General features: G+C 37.3%; 1 protein-coding gene across 2 annotated transcripts; it reads right to left on the bottom strand.

Moving 5' to 3' along the window:
* Positions 1-723: 723 nt before the first annotated feature.
* LOC108997817 (serine/threonine-protein phosphatase BSL3) lies at positions 724-26,685 on the bottom strand. Of its 2 annotated transcripts, XM_018974189.2 has the most exons (21): positions 25,864-26,684; positions 24,057-24,117; positions 23,840-23,918; positions 23,648-23,727; positions 23,468-23,562; positions 23,241-23,340; positions 19,603-19,672; positions 16,157-16,258; positions 15,980-16,061; positions 14,492-14,671; positions 12,458-12,731; positions 12,126-12,363; positions 11,843-12,013; positions 7,928-8,166; positions 3,718-3,802; positions 3,513-3,611; positions 3,229-3,428; positions 3,063-3,138; positions 2,004-2,139; positions 1,767-1,906; positions 726-1,445 (listed from the first exon to the last, which is right to left on the bottom strand). In XM_018974189.2, the coding sequence occupies exons 1-21, from the start codon at positions 26,300-26,302 to the stop codon at positions 1,362-1,364; spliced, it is 3,030 nt and encodes a 1,009-aa protein (XP_018829734.2). In that variant the 5' UTR covers positions 26,303-26,684; the 3' UTR covers positions 726-1,361. The 2 variants fall into 2 exon arrangements, with proteins under 2 accessions (XP_035546005.1, XP_018829734.2); XM_035690112.1 differs by having other exon boundaries at positions 724-1,445; positions 3,229-3,611; positions 25,864-26,685.
* Between the last annotated feature and the right edge of the window lie 165 nt (positions 26,686-26,850).

Raw genomic sequence — 26,850 nt, 5'->3', positions numbered from 1 at the left:
AATAAGAATAAGAAATGGAAATAAACTCTGAAATAATTTTTATTTTTGGTGTACTGTTAAACTGAGGTCAAATAAGAATAAAATAATATGACTTTGCAGTAGATCAAATTTGTAGAGTTATTTTGAGTCACTGTAGCTAAAAGTCAGGACGACTTTATCTTGGCTAATCCACTACAGTGCTTTTAGGGTTTTCACTGCCTCATCTTAGAAAATTCAAAACTTTCTATATTTTGGTACTGCTATTGACTAGCATAGTTTTTTTTTTTTTTTTCTAAACAAGTAAATTTCATTATAAATAGAAAAGATGATTCATGAGTTGGAAGTGAGATTCCCCTATAAACACTCAAGTGCAATAACCACAGTGCAAAAAGGATTGAAAAAAGAAAATTAAATCAAATTTTTAGACTAATTTCTTAATCCCCACCCATGCACAATTTTAAAATATGATTTTAAGTAAGCCACTTCTAGAAGCGGTATAAACTATGGGTACACTACAATTTATTGTCTTGAGATATTTTTTAAAAATGTCCTTAGTCTCAAGATCATCGATAAGGAAAAGCGATAACATAGTAATCCCTTTTTCAAAACCGGCATCGGATGACTAGCATAGTTAGTTCAAGCCCACGATAAAGACCTACATGTTTGTGGAACTGGAAAATTTGAGATTTACTTGACCCGATTAAGAAAAATAAAAGCAAACGGAAAAGGCATTGAACTCGCAGATAAGTCAAAGCCAAAGCTACATCTTTAATTCCGTGGAACAGAAAACAAGATACAAGATTCTATGGCCAAAACTTGACATATTTTTCATCTGTGTCGGGCAAAAACTTTATCTTCACACGAAAGTTGTACAGATGAAAATTACACAAAGCAACACCTCTATGATACATGGACGTCCACAAAGATTATATATATCTCACCATCAGGTATGAAAGACCTCGAGTCCTCTCAAAATAGAAAAAAAAAATTAATAGGCCTAAAACAAGAAATAAAAAATATATAATTAATTATGGAAAATAACCCATCACTACCAACCCATTGGAAGAAATAACCAAGACTGACTTCTACCTGCCCGTAGCTCAATTTACAAACCGTGCGCGGACCCGAATTGTAACTTTTAGCGCATCAGGAAAAAAACTATCCGCCGCCTGCAACCTGGTTCTCCAAACAGCTTCATCTCAAGGCTGGACCAATTGTGTGGCAAGAACCCGAAATTCCGAAAGCTGTCCAATTTCTATCAGGGAACCAAGATCACAAGTACAGGATTCCCTGTATATGGCATCATGCTCTATACAGAACAGTAACTCAAGGTGATAGCATGGGCTTGGAATGAATACAGTAAAACAATTCCAACCAATGTACTATATCCAAGCAAGGGAACCTCGATCATTTGTTACTTGAGGACGGCCTCTAGTTGGGGTCGGAGGCCTGTTAGCATTCAACTCCTGATCTCATTTTCAAAGGGAGAAAAAACAAAACAAAACAAAATCAACAAGAAGACCAGGACTAGTACCAAAAAGAACGTTGCAAATACGAGGAATGCTATGGCCACAAACAGATTACACTAAAACAATCCTACAAACTGACGTGGTTTTATATGATTCGTTAGATCTACTCTACAATAAAAATAATTTTACAATCTGACGAACCATATTAAACCGTGCAGTTTGTGGGATTACTTTTGTGTAATCCATTTGTGGCTAAAGTATTTCTCTACAAATAATCTCACTTTGATGTTATATTGCATATTTATAAAGCAGCATCACCTGCATCCATGTATCTTCTATATGACGCTCCGGTGATGTTTCTGGTGATGAAATTGCTGGAGGCAATGGATGAATAAGTTTTGGGACCACCACCAGATCTCTACCCAAAACTAAGATTGCTCCAGCATTATTTGCGGTACCTGTTGTGTTGTGAGGAGGGAGGGGGGGTCCAAATTCAAATCATATACCATCTCAGCGTAGGTGCTGCATAAGTAGTCACAAAATCCAGGAGCATACCACAGTAGTTGGTGGCTGAGAAAAGTGTAATCAAATGTCCCTGGGCAAAGCGCTCAAAGCCATCCATCACACATTCATGTGCTCGTACAATTAACTGAAGATCATTGTTGTTGCAGAATTCCATAACACGATCAGGCTGAAACAGCAAACCATTTAGATGCAAACAACACGCAAATACAATCTTGAAAAAAAAAACACCTAATTGTTAGTATGATTTGAACTTTAGACCAATTCCAAACCCAACCTACCGGCTACCATTAATGACCTGAACCAAGGCCAGCAATTAAACACGTACATAATAGACTTGTCTCGATGGACCAGTTCTCCAAATACATGTTTTTACGAGTCAGACTTATATTAAAAACGCAGAAAAGGGATGCTACCCAAGTACGAAGTGCATACAAGAGGAATACCTACACTAAGTATAGTTCAAGGAAACACAGACAAAATCCAAATAAGTAAAATGCCAAGAGCAATTATGAGCAGAATCCTCCCGAATGGGCTTTGTGGCACAAAATGCTGGAGAAGTGCCTGCAGGACGCAATGAGTGATGAAAAGCTCTAACTTCAAACTTCCTCCCCCTTGGTGGAAACCACAAGATTCTATCCTCTATAACTCCATAGGAGCACCATCCTCCCCACACGCAAATCATATTTGACTTTCACAACTGGGGGAGGGGGGATGGTCAATGGAAGCATATACAATTAAATTTAATGAAAACGTAGAACCACCATTTAGACAAAATTACCGAAGTCCTAGCATCCAGTCCCCAAAAATTTTGTACTTCCATTAGTCAATAGATTCTGCTTATAGAATCAACATCCTACAACTAATTTCCACATTGCAACATAGCCATCGACTTCAACAGATATGCCAACAGACATTCCTGTCTGACTTAAGAAAGTTGTCAGATGCAATTACCATATTCGGAGATATTCTAATTTTAAAATACCACCTCTGCCAACATCAAAACTCATAAATGATAGTCAACTTTTAAATATATATACACTTGTTAACCTACGACACGTAAGAGAGAAGAAGCTACAAGATAAGACTCACCCCAAAAGTAACTAACCCAGGACCTCTGGCATTAGGTCGCAGTCCTTCCACACTATCATTTTCTGTTGGATCGGACCTAAAATCGTATTAAAATGTCATTGATAAATTGTAGACACGAGAAAACTCTCACAAGAACCAAACTGAAGCGGCAGAGGCATGCACTGACCACAATAAATCCATCAGCACGATTGAGCCAGCTTCCATTGTTATTGGACGCTGAAGACTCTCGATCTGTTCTACGTGATTTATAGAACGACCAATACCACCATGCATACAGATTATTTTCTTTTCAATTAGAGCTGCCAGAGGAAGCCAATTGAATAGTCGGTTTATCCGATGCCATGCCCATATTCCATCTCTCTCACCCTGCTCAGCAAAATATGAAGTTGTTAGTAGCAACCAGTTGATAAAAGAGTGCGCAGAGACTACTTGATGCATTTCGTGACATACCATACGCTCAATGCACTCAATCCGGAAGCCAAAAAGAGCATTAATATCTGCAGCTTCATGATTCCCACGAATTAAATGTACATTGTGGGGATATTCTACCTGCAAAATTGACATAAACTACATAAATCTTAACAAGTTCCAAAGAAAGATATAGATAAACAGTAAATAAATTGAATACACAAAAGCCATCAAGCTCAAAAACTACCTTCAAAGCAAGCAATAGAGTAATAGTTTCCAGGCTGTGCTGGCCTCGGTCAACATAATCTCCTAAGAATAGATAATCGATATATCTGGTAGACAAATCATACAAAATTAGCATCATGGGAATAAGTATTTACTTACCAGCAAAGAGAAAAATAAGGAATAAAAAGTATCCAACTATAAATGTCTACAATATAAATCAGTGAGCTACTACCATTCAATGGAGAAACAAGCAACTGATAACTTTTTGTTTTTGTTCGGTTAAGGACCAAGCAACCAATAACTTACTGATAAAACCTTTTTTTTTTTTTTTTTTGATAAGTAACTTACTGATAAAACTTAAAAGGAGATGCTATAGAAACATATAGGTGGAACCTAAAAACTAAAGATGAATGGATGGCAAATAGGCCCAATAAAATGAAACTTATTTCTGCAATATGAACTAATGATCCCATCACAAGTAGAAAAGTAATCATTTTGATGGATATGATCGATCCAACAAACTCATTAAATGAGAACAATAAACATTTTCTATGAGGGCTATTTCAGGAAGTTTTAGTTTGGTTATTTGGAACTGTATTTATCCCATTCTCGATGATGAGCATGACTGTCTTATTGTGGTTTGCAATTATTCTTTGTTTTGTAGAGACACGAGAAACTTGTGCCTTCTCTAAGTGGGGATAATTTATATTTTCTGGTAGTTTTGCTTTTGTATGAGCTATGTCAGAGAGAAGTAGAGAAATTCTGTAGAACCTTGACAAACTTATTGCAAAGTGTGCAATATTTTGATGGTAAGACTATACACTTAACTTCTTCAAGGCTCTACTCTGAAAGCCAAACATCAAACTTTCACGTTTTCCTCTCTTCTTCTTAAAAATCCTAGTCTCCAATCAGATTTATTGGTTACTCCTTTCTTGCTATCCAGCACTACAGTTTCAACTTTAAAGGCAAAACCAGACATCTCTTAGACCATATAATCCCTAAAACGCTACATTGCGATCACAAACACTTAACCCTACTGCTCTACAGTTTGAAAACCTTTCCTCATTTCCAGAAATCTTGCAACTCTCACCTTCAAAACCCCAAAAAACATCCATAAGCCTAAATTCTATCTTCCCTTCTAAAAAACTTCAAAATAAAGGCGCTAGCCACCATATAATATGCATATCCCTTGGCAGTTATAAGGGTTGTCCGATGTTAGCACATCTTTCCAAAATCAAGAATCTATCGTTGGATATTTATATCCATGACTGAGCTTCATGCATGCTAATAAATTTATGACTTGATTCACAGTTCAAACGACATCAGGATAAACTTCACATTATTTAGAATCCAAAATTGCTGTCAATCCTACATTACTCCACTTCAGAACAGGGCTTGTAAATCTGCAAGAAAGGGGCTTTTCCTAATGCTCGAGATCAGATAAAAGACATCATAATTTCAGTATAAAAAACCCTCAACAAAGTTTACACTCAAACTAACGGCTGTAGTCCATAATACAAAGTGGGATAGGATTAACCCAAAGCTGTAAAGAATAATCTTACCTTCCTAAAGCAAGAATTATGGGCCATTCTTTTTTGTCAACCCAACTGAAGATTAACAGGTTCCCCTACTTAACGTAGGAGCAATATATAAGTTGGTATACCAATTAACAGCTCACAGAAGACAAGTTTTCAACCTCAACCTCAAGGTGAGATTATATTGTAATACTCCGGATCAAGTATAGAAATGTGGTGAATGAGATCTCACATTGCTTGGGAGGGAGAATTTCTTCCCCTTTATAATAATTCCATGGAGCTTTAATCAGACACAGCTTAGACCGCCCTTGAGACCTTCATTGGGTCATTACATATGGTATCAAAACCAATCGTAATCAAAAGTATTGGAAAAGAATGGCCCCAAGACATCAGGAAATTATAGCAGGGGTTGTAATACCCTGGATTGACTATAAGAAGTCGGTAAAAGGAGATCCTACATTGCGGATAAGTTCTCACCCTCTATAATAATTCCAAGGGGCTCCAATTGTAATATTAACTAGTCTTTTTAGAGTATAACTCAGATGTGGCTGATGCCTTCCTTGGATCATTCTAGATGCCAAGACTGATTTCACTGTTGAAAGAGCAAACAAGCAGGGAAGATTTTTTTTTTTGGGGGTGTTGGAGGGAGTGAGTAAACAAGGTCTTGAATACTACATTTAAGCTTCGCTTGAAAATGGAAAATAGAGCCAAGAGAAAAAGTAAATCAATGAAGTCAATAGGTGTAAAAAGAGCACACACAATGACGCATGTATGAGCCATGATAGTATCAACATGCACACAGGGTTGTGAATGTTTCATTCATGCAGAATCTAGTGCAATAATAATCATAATGCAACCTGAATAGCCAAAAGGTGGACCAAGGAAGAAGACATATAGCTCCGTTTAAATGCTAAGAGTATCTCAGAAGATCTATGAATACACTGAATAGTAGTGAAATAGTAGTAAATAGTAGTGAAGTAGTTTGAGAATATCAGAGAACAGTTGTGTTTCCAAACAGAGATCAAAAACATTTCAATCAAATATCAGCTCTCAAGGTTTAATATATAGCCTTATACATATATATAGAGCTCCTTAAATTTACTATAATGCTCCACAACTTCAACATTTCCATGTTACCATCAATTTGACAATACAAACAAAACCATTAGATCAACAGCACTGTCTAATAAGTAATCTCACACATTCGCACTTTCATTGCAATATGATAGCATCATTTTAAGAGAGCAAACTTTAATGCAGCAGGTTGAACCATAGATTGTGCACACGGAACGATATTTTCAAATCTGGAAGCATATGGACTATTACATTTTTTTAGTGCATTATATATGCCCCAATTGGATTTTGAATCCCCAACCTTAACTCTACCCCATTCTTAAAGAAAAGGAAATCCCATTTGAGCTACAGCTCGTTGGCTCACAAGATTTGTGTAACAGCTCAATTCCACATTGGGAATATGAGTAACCCAAATAGAGTGGGTAACTTGTAATGGTAATCATGGGTGCTACATCCCACATTGGCTATTTACGAATTGAAACCGTGCTTTATGAGTAATATTAAGGAGCTTCAAACTAACTATTCTTTTTGGGAATACAAACAAAACCAATTGGATTTTGAACCATAGATTGTGCACACGGAACGATATTTTCAAATCTGGAAGCATATGGACTATTACATTTTTTTAGTGCATTATATATGCCCCAATTGGATTTTGAATCCCCGACCTTAACTCTACCCCATTCTTAAAGAAAAGGAAATCCCATTTGAGCTACAGCTCGTTGGCTCACAAGATTTGTGTAACAGCTCAATTCCACATTGGGAATATGAGTAACCCAAATAGAGTGGGTAACTTGTAATGGTAATCATGGGTGCTACATCCCACATTGGCTATTTACGAATTGAAACCGTGCTTTATGAGTAATATTAAGGAGCTTCAAACTAACTATTCTTTTTGGGATTATTGTGCAAAAGTGGTTTCCCCAGGTCATTATAAATGATATTAGAGCCACCTAATGCTGGTGATATAAAGAAGCTGGTTAGATTTGTCACATCATTAATAATTCCATCACCTGTTCATCAATTTGCACAACTCATATACAAAGGAACTATTCCCCTGATGCTTCATCAAGGTATTGGTAATGCATCAACCACACCAATCAAAGTGTAAACAAGCAAATAAAGTGTAGGAAAAAGAACACAATCATAAGCAAGAGACAAGAATTTACGTGTGATTCGGCACTAAGGTCTACATCCACAGGCAATCCAGCAAGGGAGAAATTCACCATCAATGTAAAGAATTACAAGAAGAGAGGTTTAGACACTTACCTCTCTACAAGCATGGTCTATAACCAAATCACCCCAACTCTTACATTCTCACACTCACAATGTATTCACACACCCAAACACACCATGAAAGCGCCAAACATCTTGGATCACCCATGACCACAGTGGGAATATGAGTAACCCAGAGAGTAGGTGAGTTATAAAGGTAGTCATAGGTGCTAAGTCCTACATTAGCTATTTACTAGATGAAACTGGGCTTTATAAGGGATCCTAGGAAAGGTTCAAATTGACTAATTCTTTTTAGGTGTACATCACAAATGTGGCCAACACTTTCCCTGGGTCATTACAATTTGTTAAGCTTCATACAAAATAATTCAAACTAATCAGATTACTTACGCAATATCCCCAGCAGTTGAAGGTGCTCCATACTCATCAAAAAGGCGCATGAGATCCCCAAATTGCCCATGTAAATCACCAAATATTTTGATGGGAGCCTTCAGCTGTAAGACACTTGGCTCACTGGAAAATATGCGCTCTGCACTGTCGCAAAGATCAGCTATTTCATTGCAATCTAAAAAAAATTGCCTGCGAACTGGAGGCTTCCATCCACGAGGCTTTAGAAGATGTGCTGTGACCTGTTAAGGTAAGGAGAATCTTTCAAAAAGACAACACAGAGAAACAAACAAAACATAAATTTTCTTTAGTAGGTATGGTTAAGACACCATGGAGGGGGCCTTATTCATGGACATTGAACAAAATGACCTAGTAAGAAAATGGAAACTTAACATTTTCCCAGCATCTCAAAATTTTCTAGGGAGATGAATATAATTGATGGATGCATGTTTACTCAACAGATAACAAAAGCAATTAGGAGCAAAACAAAATAATCAGAAAAATAGCTGTGATTGTTAATATGCTTATTTAAGCATTTTAAATAAATTGAATTACAGTCCAGAAAAACTTCAGATGCTTAATCATGCAGGCCCAGAAGCCAAGAACCACGGTTGCAAAATAATGAATAAGTAATTGGGAAGTTTATTCCAAGACAATATTTACTTTCTCATGAATGAGACTTCTTTGTTCAACACATCATCAGTAAGCCGAATCAATCTTAAAATTCATGTCATAGTAGCCAGCAAAGTAGCCAGTAAAGTAAAGGGAGCACAAAGAAATACATCTTATTTTAGGATTTAGATTATCTCAACTAAACCTAAACTTGTGATAGCCCATACTGAGTGGCGGTGAATGTGATCCCACGTTACTTGGGAGGAAGAAGTTCTTACTCTTTATTATGACTTCAAGGGGCTCCAATTATACCATTCACTAATCATTTTGGAGTATGGACTCGAATGTGGCTTGGGCCTTCCTTGGGTCGTTACAAATGATATCAGAGCCAATTTCAGCCAGAAGTGTGGGACTTGAACCTTGCCACCTATAATGGAATGGCTCAATGAGGACGTTGACAACATAAGGGGGAAAGATTGTGATGCCCCTTACGGAGTGAGTATGGGTGATGAATGGGATCTCATATTGCTTGGGATGGAATCCTTGCTCTATAATGATTCCAAGGGGCTCCAATTATACCATTGACAACTCTGTTTGGAGTATGCGCCTAGATGTGGATTGGGTCTTCTTTGGCAACACCGGTCTAAGAACAAAGTCCCAACTAATCCCGATGGTGCATAGGCCACTTGACAAAGAGTTGCACGCAAGTGCACCTCAAGTAACTCAAAGACGAAATTCCCCAAGTCCAATGGCCCCTAAAAATTGTTTGCACCTAAGGATTCAGACCTTAGACCTTGAGGGAGCATACACCCAAGACCATGGCTCTTACCACTTGACCAACCCCCAGGGGTTAATGCTAGAAGGCTTGTTCGGAATGAACTAGCTAATTTGATGAGTTGGTGAACCATCCCATGAATTGGGGGTATATTAATGTCATGCTTCTTAGTGAAAATTGGTTTTAGATTTTATATTAGAATAAAACCTTATTACTTGCCGCAAGTGGGATGAGCTTTCATATAGTCAAATAATCGATTACATTTATGCTTGGTCTAGATTGGATTGCTTGTCTAATCCCCTTTGAATGGTAAGTGCACTTTCCTAGTGTGACTCAGAAAAAAGGCTACTTTATCAAGAGTGCAGAAAAGGCTACTTTATTTTGGTGCAAAAACTCAAAGCTTTGAAATGGGATTTACAAGTTTGGAATGGAGAGGTGTTTGGGATGTTGGGGAAAAAACTACTATGAAGAGTTAAAAGACCATGACATGATTAAAATAGGCCATTATAGGTTGAAGACAAAGCAAGGACAACTTTCATCGAGAAGAGACATGGGAGACAGATCGAGGGCAATGTGGCTTCAAGAGAGGGATTGATGCACTAAGTACTTTCATCAAGTGGCTAATTCAAATGGAAAGAATAATTCCATTATCTATATTTAAAAAAAAAAAAAAAGTAATTCCATTGATTCCTTACCTGTGGATGGATTGTTTCCTTATGCATTGGCGATTAGGAATCACATTGTAAAATTCCATCAGAGTTTATATTATGAAAAATTAAATTGAATGCCTAAGTTGGATGGAATTTCTTTTGCACCCCTAGGGGTTGGCTCAAGTGGTAAAGGCATTGGCCTTGGTAGTATGCACCCCTCCCGGGGATCTAAGATCCAAATCCTCTTGAGTGCAAACAATTTCTAAGGGCCATTGGACTGGAAGAACTTCCCCTTGAATACCCAAGGTGTACTCACGGTAAACTCCATGCCGAGGGCCTGTGCACCCCGGGATTTGGACTTGGTTTTTGGACACCCGATGCCAATCCAAAAAACAAAGGTTAGAAAGACCTTTGAGAAAAGCAATGTCTAGGAGGTAGTGAAAGCATTCAACGCAGACAAGGCACTGAGACCGGATGGATATTTTCCCCCAAGCTTGTTGGGATTTGCTTAAGGAAAACAATATGAAGGTGTTCTATCAATTTCATTTGTAAGACAACTTTGAGAAGAGCCTTAATGCTACATTCATTGCCCTTATTCCAAAGAAACTAAATGCAATTGATACTAAGGACTGAGATCGAGAGAACCTGGAGTGCCTTGTAATTGGGCATGGAAAAGGCATATGATCACTTGAATTGGAGATTCTTGATAATTTGCTGGAAATGTGCAGATTTTGAGAGATGGTTTGTTTGGTTTGCCCAATGCATCTCTTCATTCCATTTTTCAGTTTTGGTGAATGGTACGCTGCGGGCTTCTTTACCAATACTTGAAATTTACAATAAAGGGACCCCTTCTAACAATCATTGTTAGGATGATTGCTCTTTGTAAAATGTTATGAATACTCAAGAGTAGGGTGATATAGTGCACAGGGGTCTCTTATCTGGTATTTCTGGTAGGCACCTACAATGAAATAAGGCTTAGAATCTCTCACTTGTTGTTCACATATGACACATTACTATCTTGTGAGGCCAGCCATGATCATCTCCGCTACTTGAGCTGCTTATACCAAGTCTTTGAAGTTGCGTTCGAGTTGAAAAGGGAACTTTGCCAAGTTGGAACTACCCCATTCAATAGAGTTGAGAATGTCACTATTTTGGTGCATGGCTTTGGAAGCAGGATTTCTATTTCATCCATGACCCATCTTAGGTGAGATTTGGATAGTGAGTTGAGATGAAAGATAAATAAAATATTATTAGAATATTTTTTTCTTATCAGAAATCAAGGTTTTTTATTCATAAGAGTAGGCAAAGCCCAAGTATACAGGAAAAATATTGTTAGAATATTATTATTGTTTTGGGATTTGAAAAAGTTGAATTGTTTATTATATTTTGTATGGGAATTTGAAAAAGTTGTAATGATTAGATGCAATGAGTTGAGATCAACTCTCAATCCAAACGGGACCTTAGTCTTCCTCTAGGAGCTCCCTCCCAAGCTTTAACATGATTTTGATAGCCTTCTCCAAGGCATGATTTTTTGCCTTTTAGGGAAAATTAGTTTATGCCTCGTGGTAAATCTCTTCACATTTTGGAATTTAGTAGCCATCCATGCCCCATATTGAGGAGAAAGGAATGACCATAGCTTCGACTATTGCGAGAAATTGGTACCAAAGTTCAAGTCTTTCTTTCTTAATACCCTCTTTCATTGGATTGTGGCCCAAAATAGTGCAGTTTTTTATATTTCTATTTTCCAAGGACTTTTAGCACTTTCATTTTGCTAGTTAGGTAGATCTTTCGTATACTTTTCTGTGTTTTGGGGTAACACTGTCTTTCTTCTTAACAAAATTTACCCTATTAATCAGAAAAATATAGCAAGATCCACTATACCTTTTTGGGCACACTATTGATGGACATTTGCCGATCTAATAGTTTTCTAGCAGCAGTTGCACTCTCTGGGGTTCCATAACTGACCCGCCTGCCTTCATTTTCAAATTGATCAATTGAAAGTTGTCTGACCATGCCACCTAAAGCTCCACCAGTCTCTGCAGCTACAACAACCTGACAATATATGTAGTAGCAAAACATCAGATAGTGGCGCCAATGCTTACACATTTTCATGCTAAAATTGGCTCAAGATGATATTTAAAAGATTATCAAAAGCAATACTGACAGCTCTGTGATGCAGCCGAACGCCAGCTGGAACAATATTATTTGACACATCAGAATCAGGCTTAATTAAGGTAGATATCGGTTTTCCACTGGGGGTAGCCTCTGCCCCACGATCCCTGTCAGGCAGTTCAACTTCTCCATTAACTTGCCGTGCCTTGGCAGCAGCTAACGTGGCACTGATGGCTTCTGCTTCTGCTGCTGATGCTTCAACCAAATACTCAACACCTTTGCTCATTCTCCTGCATAAAAGTCCACGTCCAAATATACTTTGAATGAATGAGGAAGATAGGATACAAATTAATGACTTTTACACAAAATCCATAACCAGCTAACCGTGATCCCTGGAGCATGGCATTTTCGGTGCTTATATCAGTATACATGTCACCATTTATAGGGGGAGCAACTGGATTTCCCAGCACAACTGCGCCATCAGGAGCTGCTTCAGGCATTGTTTGCCTTGTCCTCTCATCAATGAATCCATAGCGTCCAGGTGACCGCCCGGCTTGAACATTCGATGCAGCAGCAGCAGCCGCAGCATGTGAAGCAGCATTTGTTGTTTCAGCAGCTGCCAGATCTTCAGCAACAAGTAGATCATCGAGCAAAACCCCTATAGCATAAAGATTACAAATCACTATGCTAAAATGTTGATATTAGTATTTAATAGCTCATCCACCCATGATAGCAGTGGGAACTATATTCAAAATAGAAAGGCTATGAAAAACATGACCCTGACAACCCTATAGATTCTACATGGAATACCTAACTCTAAAAATTGATAACTTGTTTTGATACAGCTCGTTAATAGTGCATAGATGATATGTTTGCTGTAACAGCAGATAAGCCTAAAAGTTGGAGATAAGTGAATAGTTTTTTTATAAATAAAATATATATAAAAAAAAAAAGAAAGAGAAGAGAAGAGGAAAAAAAAAGAGAGAGAAAAAAAGTGTAAAAAGTCCCAGAAATAAGGCGAGTCTCTGTCAAGGTAGTCCGACCTTATCAGATTCTCATTCTCACTTTATAGAGGATACATGCCTAACTCACATTTATATTCGTTAATATCTTATTTACATGATATTCGAGGGACCTGTATTTCTAATAAATTCAACCAGTGGTTGCATCAAGCTAGATTTGCCACACTTTATGACCAAGAGAAGAAAAAAACAAAAATTCAGAAGAGCATAAGCACTTGAGTAAGGAAATATCGGCTTAGGAAATATTATAAAAAATCAAGAATAAAAAATGCTATGTAGATACATGTCTTGTGATTGATGCATGTATTTTATCGTCAAATCTCATCTCCAGAGAGAGATCTTTCAATCCCATAACTTATAATATCCAATTAGTTCCCCAGTTTCCAAACATCCCTCCAAATCTCAGACTGCATATTTGTGTTGTATCCACAAGTCAAATTATAGTTATTAAGCAATGCAATGCCTATTGTGCCATGACACTAGCCCATTCAAAGCTCATAACACCATAGTCCCACACTGGGAATATAAATAGTCTACAAAGTAAGGTATAAAGGTAGTCCTGGGTGATAAATCCCCATTGGCTACTACTACGTCTAACTAGGCTTTATAAGTGATTCCAAATAAACTTAAAAACTAACTAGTATTTTTGAAGTCATAACACGTGGCTAGCGCTTTCCCTGGGCAGTTACATTGGGTACCAGAGCCACCCAATAAGACCAGTCATGAAACAAAGCACTAAACGACATGAACCAATTAAGGACGCCAGTAATTTAAAAAGGGGGTTTATTTGTACACCCTAGTCCCAAAATGAGAATATGAATAATAAGCATAGAGTAGGTACATTATAAAAGTCGTCATGAGTGCTAAGTCTCATTCACATTAATTAACTACTTATTGAAGGAAACTAGGCTTTATAAGTGATTCTAGGTAAACTACAAATTGACTAGTCTTTAGGGGTTATAGCACAGATGTGACTGGCACTTTTCCCGGGCCGTTACAGACCCTCAGCTTCATCTTTAAGTAGAGATGAAGTGAAATCCATGTAGTAGACTAGATCGCATTTAATTTGCAGACTCCGCATTTCACCACCTTTCAACAAGCATCAACTTGATCTGCATTAATTGTCAGAATTCATCTTGCACGTCCATATTAAGCTCTATGTAGAAACCACTATATTGAAGGAACCAAATTGACCTCAAGAAACCGAAGAATGCATTTCCTTCTTAAAGCAAGACTTTTTAAGTGGTTATGCTCTTACATTATGATCAGCATAAGATGGAGTTCTGAAAACACAATGATGTACAAAATTATTCTCATTGAAGGGATTCATACCTACAGTAGGACTAGAAACAAATGCACTAAGATGATTTGTTAAATAATTATATTCATCTCTTACCGCCACGTAAACCACCGTAAATAAATATCAAGTCACCAACTGCAGCTGCTGCATGCCTGCAACGCCTTGTCAATTCAACTGCAGCATCTCCACCGGCTGCATCAGCACTATATCGGCCAGTCCTAGGACTAGTAACAACGGATTTTGTATCACACCAAACGCCCGCAGCAGTATCCAACACTAGACAAGAAGGAACGTGAAAAAAATGTAATATATTTTTTGGTGGGTCATCTTTTAAACTTACATCAAGAAAAGGGTCTTCTGAATAAATAAATAAATAAACAAAGCTTCTTTCAGCATAACAGCAACAAATTTTTGGGTGATAAGTGCATGAACAATAAAACATTAATCATAACTAATAATTCATTTGTTCTATAAATATTACTCAAAACCAGTAATAAAACAAAGAAAATATTTTTGAACAACTCATCCCCACAACAAACTCAAAAGATTAAAAATATGTCAGAAAAAAAGAACTTATCGTTTTGGTTTGTTTTGGAGCATAAAACAAACCCTCAGACCCTAAGAGTGACAAGATAGCACATGTTGAATAATGACATCTTGCACTGAAAGCGAGATAAAACCTGATAGAAAATCTAACATGTGATAAAACCAACGAGACAACCAATAATTATAGAGTTGGACAGGAAAACACATCAGGCAGGTAGGGGAAAAGCACATATAACAGCATGAAATCAGAACAGTTGGCCACAAAACAAAAGGATCAACACAGAAGGGTTACCCGCGTCACATATGACTAGTACTCTTTACTTATCAAAAGAAAAATGTATTTCTATTCCCTTTTCTTTTCTTGGAAAGTACCATATGATGACCGAGTTAGGGAAAATCTTACCAAACCAAAGAGGTAGAGAATCCAATCCTACCCAAACTTTTTGTTTTTTTAATTAGTAAGAATGCATCATACCTAAACTTTACCATACTTTCCTAGAAAAAGCATAAAGATTTATCTTCACAAATGGGAAAATAGCTGGTGAAATTCGAGGCCAAAAAGGATAACCATACTGACTAAAATTCCCATATACATCCTATATTAATTATACTTTAATTTCTCTCAGCATGCATTAGAGTGAGCTGTTCTCAGCTGAGTTAAATTAGTCACCCACCTGAGCTTATGAGGAAGCGCCCGTCCAATTTCTCTACACAAGGTCCTACTTTTCACTTTCAGCTTCACAATACAAATTTTAAATCGAGAATGGCCCATCACATCCCAGGTCAATTCAAAACCATTGATAAAGGCATAAAAGCCTACAGTTTAGCGCAAGATTTCTTGCACTGAGCTTATTAGCTAGATCGGGGCACAGCTCAATCAACAATTTCCAACCTAGTTTCGACCAAGCTTGAACTAGGCTACGCCCAAGTACTTGAAACACCTGGTGTTTCAAGTAACATATGCATTGCATATATACTACAAGCCACTTGCTCATAACACCCCAGATCAAAACTCCAAAGTTTGTAAAAATAAAATACCTGCAACACTTGAAGAGTCTTCTACCATGCGTCCCCCACCAAGGGCCCCTCCAGACACATGAAGCCGTGCATTAACAAAGACCTAGAAACATAGCATGTGATTAATCTTCTTACAAAAAATAAAATAAAATAAAGAGTCAACTTAAAGAAAATAATATAAAAGAAACCAAAACCCACTGCTGCATGTTGATATCTGGAAGATGGTGAAACACCAGGAGCAATTGCCCACTCCCATCGACCATCCCTATGTTTAGCAAGTCCATACGCACTTGCCAGTGGCTGCAAGAAAGGCAGGAAGAAACAAAAACCAGGCTTAACACCCAAAACATCACATATAGAGAAGCAGAAGAAAATCCTTACAAATAAAAAACCAAGATTTTTTTTTTCTTTTTGATAACGAGAAATTCCGAAGATCGTGCAAAAGCAACATGTCTTTTATCCGGTTAAACTCTGGACCCGTGTAATGCATCCCCATCACACGGATCAGGTAAATCATCACTTTTCACTGAAATAAGAAACAAGAATTACATAACAAGCTACACAACTTTTTTTTGGGGTGTGTGTGTGTGGTGGGGGGATGGTCAACACAGATCTGAGAGCAGAATATTCTTGCAAATACACTAGATTATTCCTATGCAAATGTGTGGGAGTTATTTAAAATACTAAAGCTGCCAATTTTGAAGCCACTACACATTTGCACAATAACAGAATAAGAATAATCTGATGCCGGCTTATTTGCATGCCTTCCAAAAATGCTAATTGGCTCCACATCAGTAAAATAGTTCCCTAAAGTCCAAGGACAAATCCTCTCCATTTCAGTTGAAACGGATAATTTCTTATTAGGTTTTAAATTTTTTTTCATAGGTATTTCGATTGAAATGGATTATATTCTTTGTGTAAAGCGCCTTGACAAGCATTTTAGTCATTTCAGCTGTTCAAGATGGAGAGGAAGTCCAAGGATTTATTACTAATTACTTTCATTTTTGTAAGAAATATTTATTAAAATGTGCAAAAGGTGCAAGCCTAATACACAATATATACATAGCGGCACCTATCTAGAAGGAGAAAAAGAGATTCAAGAAAATCCTTTTTTAATTATGTACACTTTTTTTTGCCAAGTCATGATACAGGTCTCTGTTGTAATGCAATTAGAAACTACAAGATGAAAGAGCAGTCTTTTCTGATGAATCAAAAACTGTCAATTGGTATTTAGCTTTGCTTCCTCGTTTCTTGCAGAAATGGAAACTTAGGTTCCCCAATTGGAAAACCCTATCAGCTTTCATTTTAACAAATCCTAGGAATTTTTCTTTTTATGACTGTACTTAATAAATTATTCATCTGAACAAAATAATTTATGACAAGATACAAAAATATTTGATGCACATTTTGGACCAAGGCCGTAATAGGAGGAGAAGAAGGTAGCCCAAGTTGGATTATGAATATACAGTGTTGCATTTACTGTAAGAGAATCAACAAACACGTAAGGAGTAAAAGAGAAGCCAGCAGAAACCTCCCATCCCCCCCAAAAAAAAAAAGTAAAATTACAGTACATGTACCTGTGGTTTTTGACTTTTTCAAAAGTCATACCCGTGGTTATAAAAGTTTCTAAGAAGTACCTATGGTTATGGTCAAACTTCAAACTGGTACCTCTGTCAATCTCCTGACGTAACAGTTAACTGCCACATCAGTATGAATCAAAGGACGACACGTTAGCCTGAACAGCAAAAAATTGAAAAAAAAAATTTGAAAGGGAAATTTGATCATAAGCCCTTGTACCTTTTTACATTTGAGATTTGCCCCATGTACTATTTTTTTAAGATTAACACCTTGGCTATTAAGTTTTTGGATCAAATCCCTCAATTAACGGATGATGCATGTCACCCAGTGAAGTAGCCACATGTCAAACTATTTTTTCTTACTTTTCAAATTTCAAACTATTACAGCATCTTAACAACACAACTTGGTAGTATTTAGTTTCCTTGGAAGAGTATCTGGAGGTCCTGTGTGCCTTCGAAAGTAGCTTTTTTTGTATGGAGTGCTGCTCTTGGGAAGATATTGACCACAGAAAATTTGAGAGAGAGAGGTTGTATAGTGTTGGATTGGTGTTATATGTGCAAAAAGAACGGAGAATCTGTGGACCATCTATTATTACACTGTGAGTTAATAAGGATGTTGTGGGATGAAATCTTTCTAAGGGTTGATGTTGCTTGGGTTATGCCTATGAGTGGTTGATTTGTTGGGTTGTGGCCAAACATGTAAGGCAGTCATCAAGTGGTAGCAGTATGGAAGATGATTCCCTTGTGTATTATGTGGTGTATTTGGACGGAAAGGAATGCACGTTGCTTTGAAGATAGGGAACGCTCAATGACCGAGTTCAAGAATTTTTTTCTCCATACTCTAATGTGTTGGTTTTCCACTATTGTATTACATGGGGATAATGTTCAGGAATTCTTTATTTTACCGTCTTTAGAATGTAGCTAGGAGTTCTTATGTATACTTCCCGAGTACAAGGACTATGTCTATTTCATTCATATATATAATATCTTTCTTTTACTGATAAAAAAAAATATTCAAAATGGAAAATGACACAAGGCCCCCTCAAAGTTACCTCTCAGGTATTTTAATTTTTTTTTTTTCTTAAAGGTAAAGGATGTTAAAAATATGTTTAAAAGAAAAAAAAAATCAAAAATCAAATGCACTAGGGGGCACGCCCAACGGTACATGATGGGCGGCCCCCTAGCATTGTCCATTCAAAATTAAAATAAAAAACTAACTTTTAACAAATTTTTACGAAAAATAAAAAATATAAAAATTAGTGGTTTGTGGGAGGGGAGCCGGGGGGCCACCACGTGGTGGCCAAACCACCAGGGTGTTTGAATCCGGCCACCCAATGGTGGTCAGACTTGGGACTGGCCATGCGCCACCCCATATGTTTTCTTCTTTTTAGATATATAAATATTTTTATTTTTATTTAATATTTTTATAATTTATTTACTGTTTTTATTTTTATTTTTTTTTTTAGTTTTTTTAACGCTTTACTGATTTTTTAAATTTTTTAAAATGTTTTAACTAAGTTTTTTATTTTTTATTATTTTTATTTTTATTCTGTACTGTTCACTCTGACATGTCATCTTCTGATTAGTGCTAATGTGGCTGTCAACAGCCACGTCAGCATTTTCCATCAAGAGACTGACAGAATACTAACGGAGGGGGGACCAATTTGAAACGCTACCATAGCCATAGGTACTACTTAGAAACTTTTTAATCCGCAGGTACCATCTTTGAAAAAGTCAAAACTACAAGACCTGTACAGTAATTTTCCCAAAAAAAATGAGAGAGACAGAGAGAGAGAATAAGAAAATTTTTCATGAACGTATACCTAATATCATAAACAAAACCAGTGCATATCAAATAGTACCATAACACTTGAATTTTTTGAAAACATAACTTTAATTAATGTTAGTGGGTGGTATCAAATAGCACCACAAGTATATGAAGAATTAGATTTTGAAGCAGCATAAGATTTAATCCAAAAGAACCAACTGTAAAAGTAGACCACAACCATACAAAGAAAGAATCAAACAAAAATGATGTACGTAAGTGAAATAATTTTTTTCACTAACCACACTGTTTGCATCCCTCCCTCCACAGAGCAGTAGAAGACCATCAGAGCGTGCACTTGCTGTTGCATACCTAATCAAATATGTAAAGCAATTGCAATTGAGGGCCTAACTCAATTGATACAATATGCAAGCTTACTTTTTGTGAATCCTAACATCATTTTCGCATGTGCAACAAGTATAAAGCACTTGAAAAAATTGAGTTCAATCGTGTGAAACTATTTTCCATTTTCCCAAATGATCAATAAAAAAAGAATAAGAGTAATTATCTCATGTGACCACGACACAAAAACGTGTAATGCAGAGCCTTTTTTGTTTATACGTAAAATATCACGTAAAGAGGCACGGCTGTTGAGACTCAAACCAGTCAAACACTAAACAGAGGCATTATCAATCAAATTGAAAGCGTCAAACCAGTATACTGTCAGGAAACTACCAGTAGCAGTAATTTTAAAAAACTGCCCGATTGTACCCTTCCAAGGAGAGACATAAAACTGTTGAACTAAAAAATCCTCACATTATATAGCCCTTGATTTTCTAAGCCCTACAGTCCTGCTCATCCACTTCTGGCTCAAGTCCTAACCTGTGTTGAGACCGACACAATGGAAAAACTGAAAAAGCTAAAGAAGCTCCAAAGCAGCTGAACATAATTTACTTTCTGCAGATGAAGTTGTCAGATGAAGATGGTAGTGTGTGTGTACTATGTCAAAAGAATTTTATTCAAAAGGAGAGAACTCTTCGATGCATGGATTGTCAAAAGCCTCCTAAAGAATTCGAAAAAAGAAACATGGACACAACCAAAAGCAAACAGCCACTCATTCAGTGATGTGCAAAACAGATTTCAGATCAAACATAGCGAGCTGCTCAACATTTTTTTTTTATCGGTGCAAGCTCTTCAACATTAAAAGTCATTAAAACTAATCCCGTTAAATACAATAGCCGAAGCCCAAAGTAACAATGTATGAAAGAAAAAGTCCCTGAACTCCCCATCGAAAGTTCCCTGTTATCAAAACAACGACCATTCCTTTCGTTCCAAGTGCACCACATTAGACATAGAGGCACATCTTCCATAGAGCTGCTATTTGACGATTGCCCCGATTACCTCTCCAACATGACAGTAAATCTACCACCCTCCTAGGCATGACCCAAGCAATACCAAGCCTAGTAAAGATTTCATCCCATAAAGGCTTAACCACATCGTAGTGAAGAAGAAGATGATCCGCTGATTCACCATTACTTTTGCACATAAAGCACCAATCTGTTATAACAATACCGCGCTTTCTTAGCTTATCAATAGTCAATATTTTCCCATGAGAGGCCAACCAGCCAAAGAAGGCAACTTTGAAGGGAACAATACTCCTCCAAATGCTCTTCCAAGGGAAGAAAATGGTAGAATGGATCGATATAACCTCATAAAAGGATTTTACCGAGAAGTTCTTGTTCCCCGAATGAATCCAAAGCAACATGTCCTCCCCTCCAACTTTTAAATTCAGCGCATATAATGCACTATAAAATTCTATAATATCTCTCATCTCCCAATCCTAGGCAGCTCTAATGAACCTCATAGACCATTTAAGAGAACCAAAAGAAATGTCCATATTATCGACCACTGAAGCATCCTTGTCCAATGCAATCCTGTAGAGAGAAGGGAAGGCATTCATCAAGGCAACTTCACCACACCAAGTGTCGTACTAGAATCTTTCCCACTTCAAATCTCAAATTATTGAAGAAACCTTCCCATCCATTCCAGATAAATTTCCATACTCCCACACCATATGTCCTTCTTACTTCATTTGAGCACCAACCTCCCCAAATACTCCCATATTTGACATCAATAACATTCCTCCAAAGAGCATCCCCTTCCCGATGGTACCACCATAACCACTTCCCTAGTAGTGCAACATTGAAGGTTCTCAACTTTCTAACCCCCAATCCGCCACAAGATAAAGGGATGCAAGACAAGGCAAAGAAAATGGTTGTTGTAACAGATCTGGGAAAAATACCCTTATGGAGGAGATTTCTTGGAAAATCCCGGGCTCTTTTGTTGAAGGAAGGGAGCAAGAGCACAAAGTTTTTCTACAGAGTAGCTAATTTCCATCGATGGAATAATATTGAGGTTCTACATTCAGAAGGTAGGGTACTTATGGACAGTTTTGAAATTAAGGAGCATATTGCTCACTTTTATGATATGCTCCTCATGAAGCAACACCATTGGAGGCCTAAGGTTGAAGGGCTGGTTTTTTATTCAAGTGCGACGTGGTTGTAGAGATCATTTGAAGAGGAGGAGGTGCTTAGAGTGTTAAGAGGGATGGACAGAGATAAGGCACTGAGTCCAGATGGCTTCACAACGGCTTTCTTTCATGTTCGGTGTGCTGAATCGAAATTATAGAAAGATTAGGTACAAGAATGACCACAAATCAATATTAATGTGAGTGACAAAGTTAATCCTATCTATTTGTTTGGTTGTGACAATCGAATATTTTTTTTACAAGTAATAAAACTTCTTTACAAGAGGAAAGGCGCAAACCAAGTTCAGAGGAAGCATAAAAGAACACCCATCTGGAAGGATAAAATAGTGTTTTTTTTTTTTTATTGACACCAGGTGTCCATGAACAACATCCCGACAATCCCAAGTAAATAGCTAAACGTAAACACAACATCATAGAATATTTTTTATTATAAGTAAATGATTGTATTAATGAGAATAGGCATAGCCCAAATACATAGGGGGTATACAAGAGGTAATAGTGGAAGAATCATAGAATATTTATATTTTTTTTTTATAAGTAAAAATTATATATATCAAAAGGAGAAACCAAGTACACTGAATGTATACAAGAAAACACCTTGCCCAAAATGACCCAAAAAGTCCCTAATGACCCAAATAAATTATTACATTAAAATAAATTATGCTATTTGTGAATTAAAATAATCTTTGAATTATAATCTGGGGTATCATAAATGGCTATTTCTATCTCTTAGCCAAAAACTGCATATTGTCCAAATCACAAGAATACCTACTCTCTCTGGTATTAAGTTTTTTTGTTATGTTAGAGCAAGACATTTAATGTTTCAATGCTTTTATTGAGGCTACATAACTAGTCATGGCACATTCGCCTACCTTAATGATGGTTCTTGTTCTAAGCTTACCCAGGCTTATGGAGGATACTTGTGGTCTAAAAGTACAACTAGTGATGTGAAGAGATTTGAAGGGATAAATTATGCCCATCAAAAGCCTTGAAAAAGCAAGTGTTGCATCAACAACAAGCCTCCATACTCTAGTAAATTAACCACAACAAAACAACTGCAATTTGTAGTGCACCCAAGGGTTAAGAAGTTCCACCACATAATGCCCACACGAAGGTAAAGTCAGTTAAAAATTTGTGTAATTTTCGACTCATAAGTCATGAACACTTTTAATGCTAAATTTTAGGAGGACATGCAACAAATTAAATATATAATCAAAATTCAGTAACAAAATCAGAAACTCGTTTTAAAGTATTGAAAACTCTTAAATAAACCAAATATGTGTTGCTGGTTTACTTATCAGAAAAAATATATGTTGCTGATTTACAATTTTGAGTTTCTACATCCATGAGAGAGAGAGAGAGAGAGAGAGAGAGAGAGAGAGAGAGATTTACATGCATGGAGGTGGACCCTCCCCTTCTGGTTCCAACTTACGCCATTCATAAGGCTTGGCAGCCGTATCCAGGGCCCATACATCAGCCAAAGGCCGCTTTCCTGAAAAACACACAGCAATACTCTTCTATTCACTTAAGACTCAACACATGAGATACTTATGATTTTTACTTACTTTGTCTCCAAAAAACATTAACAAAAGAAAAGGTCAGATAATGAAGTAACTAACCATCATTCCCACCAATTGCCATAAGATACCTTTGCCCCACTAAAGCCATCACATGCCCATAACGTGGCCCTGGGCCAGGGCCCTGGACAACAACTCTACAGAATACCAGCATTTCTGAATGAATAAATAGAGGAATATTCTTAAAAGAAATTGTGCAAGCACATCCTTCGTGAATCTAACCTATGCCATCGCGGCCGTTGCTGTGTGAGGTCAAGAACATGTAGATCCTCAGCAGACAAACCAGCTGGACCAATTCCACCCTGTTTTGAAAGATTAAAGACTCCAGTCAGAACTACGTTATAAATTTGAAATCAAAATTCAAAACACCACTTCGTCAATCATAGCCAAAAGAAGAATATACTGCCAGCTAACCTGAATAACAACCATAGTTCCTACAGCAGTGGCCACATGGGCAGCCCTTGGTGTCGGCGGTTCCCCAAAGGGAGCGATCCTGCAAGAGAAGTTTGTTAAAAGCACTAAAATGATTTATAGAAAAAGTAAGAATTAATTATTTAACTACAGCCAAAAACGCAATTTAAGAATGGGTATGGACTGATAAGATGGGGGGAACCATTTTTCCTAGGCTTACCTAGACCATTTATTTGTTAGTACATCATAACAGTGCACATCAGCTGTAGCACCCGCTAGTCCTGTAATAAGAAAATCATAAGCCATGAGAGATTAAAGAATGCAACACTATCACTGCAGGAAACAGGCAAAGTAGGCATCCCTCTTTTGAAATAATCTTAGAAAGAAAAAGGATAAACTATTCTTCATCTTCAGCCATATCTTGCATAGATTTGTAGAAAACACATCAATTGAAAATATCAAATCCTATTGCATCTTACATTCAATTGATATTGTTTGTGATTCAGCGTAACCATGCAACCAATAAGTTTATAAAATAGCCAATACGAGGAACCTTGATGACCAAGATTTCAAGATAATTGGCCTAATTTACACTGTTAGCAAATATTTTCTCACTAGGAGCCCAAGAAATTAACATTAGGAATACCCATGCCAAAAACAAAAGAAGACAGCCTAAGACCATTATCAGTTACATCAACTTCAATAAAACCATAATCCATGAACAACTAGAACCAAAAGTTTGAATTTTTATTCTGTAAATTAAATGATGAAAATATAAGTGGTTTCACTATAGTCTTCAAGGACTCACAATCTAATTATAGATAAAAAACAACACAATCATGTTTCTAATGACCATAAATAATCTTGATAAGTAGATCGAAAAAACAAAATATGAATGATATTGAAAGGACAAAAAAAGAATTGAATCAATTGACTCTAATGAAATTCAGCCTCTCTTTTGTATTTTGGTTGGCATCGGGTGTCCGGAAACAGCATCTCGACTAATCCAGAGGTGTGTGCACAAGCCCTCAGCAAGAAGTTTCCCGCAAGTGCTCCTTGGCTAGTTCAAGGGGAAATTTTCCAATTCCGATGGCCCCTAGAGATTGTTTATACCCAAGGAGGTTTGAACCTTAAACTTGGTGGAGCATACTCCCAAGCCCAAGGCCTTTACCACTTGAGTCAACCCCTAGGAGTTCTCAGCCTCTTACAACACTTGTATTGACAGGGATTCCAAACAATAATAACAATAATTAAAAGTAACATTTAATCAGCTGATCCCATAAGAATCCAACAATACTGGTGTCAAATTCACTTAGACTCCAATTCCATAATATTATTCCAAGTGCTATGACACCATAATCGATAACAAACCAGCTAGAAACAGAATATGAAGTAATCACCACTTCACTGCTACCATGACCATGACCATGTGCCTCTGGCATTACTTTGAGTGTTCTATTTTCCTTTTATTTTTCATTGTTTACGAGAAAATTATTTTCTTTTAAAAGGCAAAAATGTAAAAAAATTAACCAGTAAGTTACCCACCATTTCTTTCTTATGGGAGAGAAGATACCATCTAGTCAGAAGACCAAACAAAACAAATTTAAGGTTAACAGTACTATGAATGATATCAAAATAAGCATACAAAGATTGGCTGGGCCGCTGGAGTCATTGGAATTGAACAAAACTAGGGATCACAAACAATTTGAACTTATAAAGTTTCAAATCAGCAACAAATTCTATTCTATTTCATGATAATCAAGAACAGAAAACCAAAATACGTAATCAGCGCAACTATGTTCACAATCGAAACACTATAAGTTACGGTTTATATCAAAATTAGTAACAAAATTAGGGTTTAAATCAAAATTAATAACAAATTAGGGTTTCTCATTTTATATCGAAATTAACAACTGACCAACTTCCATTCCACCAAAACACAAAATACCACCTCTACGACCCAACAAGCAACACAGTAAAATGGCAACAAAAGAAAATTAAATGAGCAATCCAAATGAGAAACATACGAATGCCGGCGCTCCCGGCTGATGAAGGAGTCCCCGAAGCTGCGGAATTTCCCTCGAGCGCGGTAGCACCTCCAAACAAAATCAACCTAGGACCGATATACCCAGGCGTGCCCTCCTCCCCAACCGCCGCAACAGCGGTGAGAGTGTGGCCACACCTTGGGCCCGGCCCGTCCTCTTTCTTCTCTAGAATTGCATTAACAACCGAATAAGTCGGAGCGTGCCTCGGCCCCACCACGGGGCTCTGCTGCACCTGAGGTGCCGGTTGCTGCTGCTGCTGCTGCTGCTGCTGTTGCGGAGGTGTTGGCGTCGGAGACTGAGCCGGCGACGAGTCGCCTAGCTGCTCTCTCTCCATTGCAGCAGGAGACGAGGCCGTACTGGTGTTCTGCACCGCCGGATCGTGATCACCCTCCGGTAGCATCGAAGAAGAATCCACATCCATTTACTCAACCTCCCGATTCGCGCTCTATATTCAAGATCGGAGCTAGAATTTCCGCAAATTCGCATTTCTAATCAACATTTCGATCCACCGGTGGAATCAAACCCCCACCACCACCACCACCACCACCAACAATACCCTTAACTCAGAAAAAGCCACAGAAACGAAACCCTAGCTTCGATCCTCAACTCTTCAATTCAAGAATACAACGCACAAAACTTCCGGATAAAGTTCCAAAAACATAGAAAATTGATTATGCTCTCTCTCTCTCTCTCAATCTATCGAGTATGAGAAGAATAAGAAGAAGAAGCAACAAGGTGGGAGGAAATGAAAACGGGGACGGAGAAAATCTAAAGAGGGGCCTAACAAACAAACACATCAAACTGGTAGAAAACACCAATCTCTCTAAAAAAAAAAAAACATCCTCAGTTTCTCTCTCTACCAAAATATTATTTTATTATTATAATTATTTTTTATTTTGTATTTTAGTATTGTGGGGTATCTGAATCTCTCTATTGGGAGGTATCGTTTCAATTTACTTTGGAATGTGT

This window comes from Juglans regia, chromosome 5 (assembly GCF_001411555.2).
Source record: "Juglans regia cultivar Chandler chromosome 5, Walnut 2.0, whole genome shotgun sequence".
Lineage (NCBI taxonomy): Eukaryota > Viridiplantae > Streptophyta > Magnoliopsida > Fagales > Juglandaceae > Juglans > Juglans regia.
This window is presented reverse-complemented; position numbering and strand designations above follow the sequence as displayed.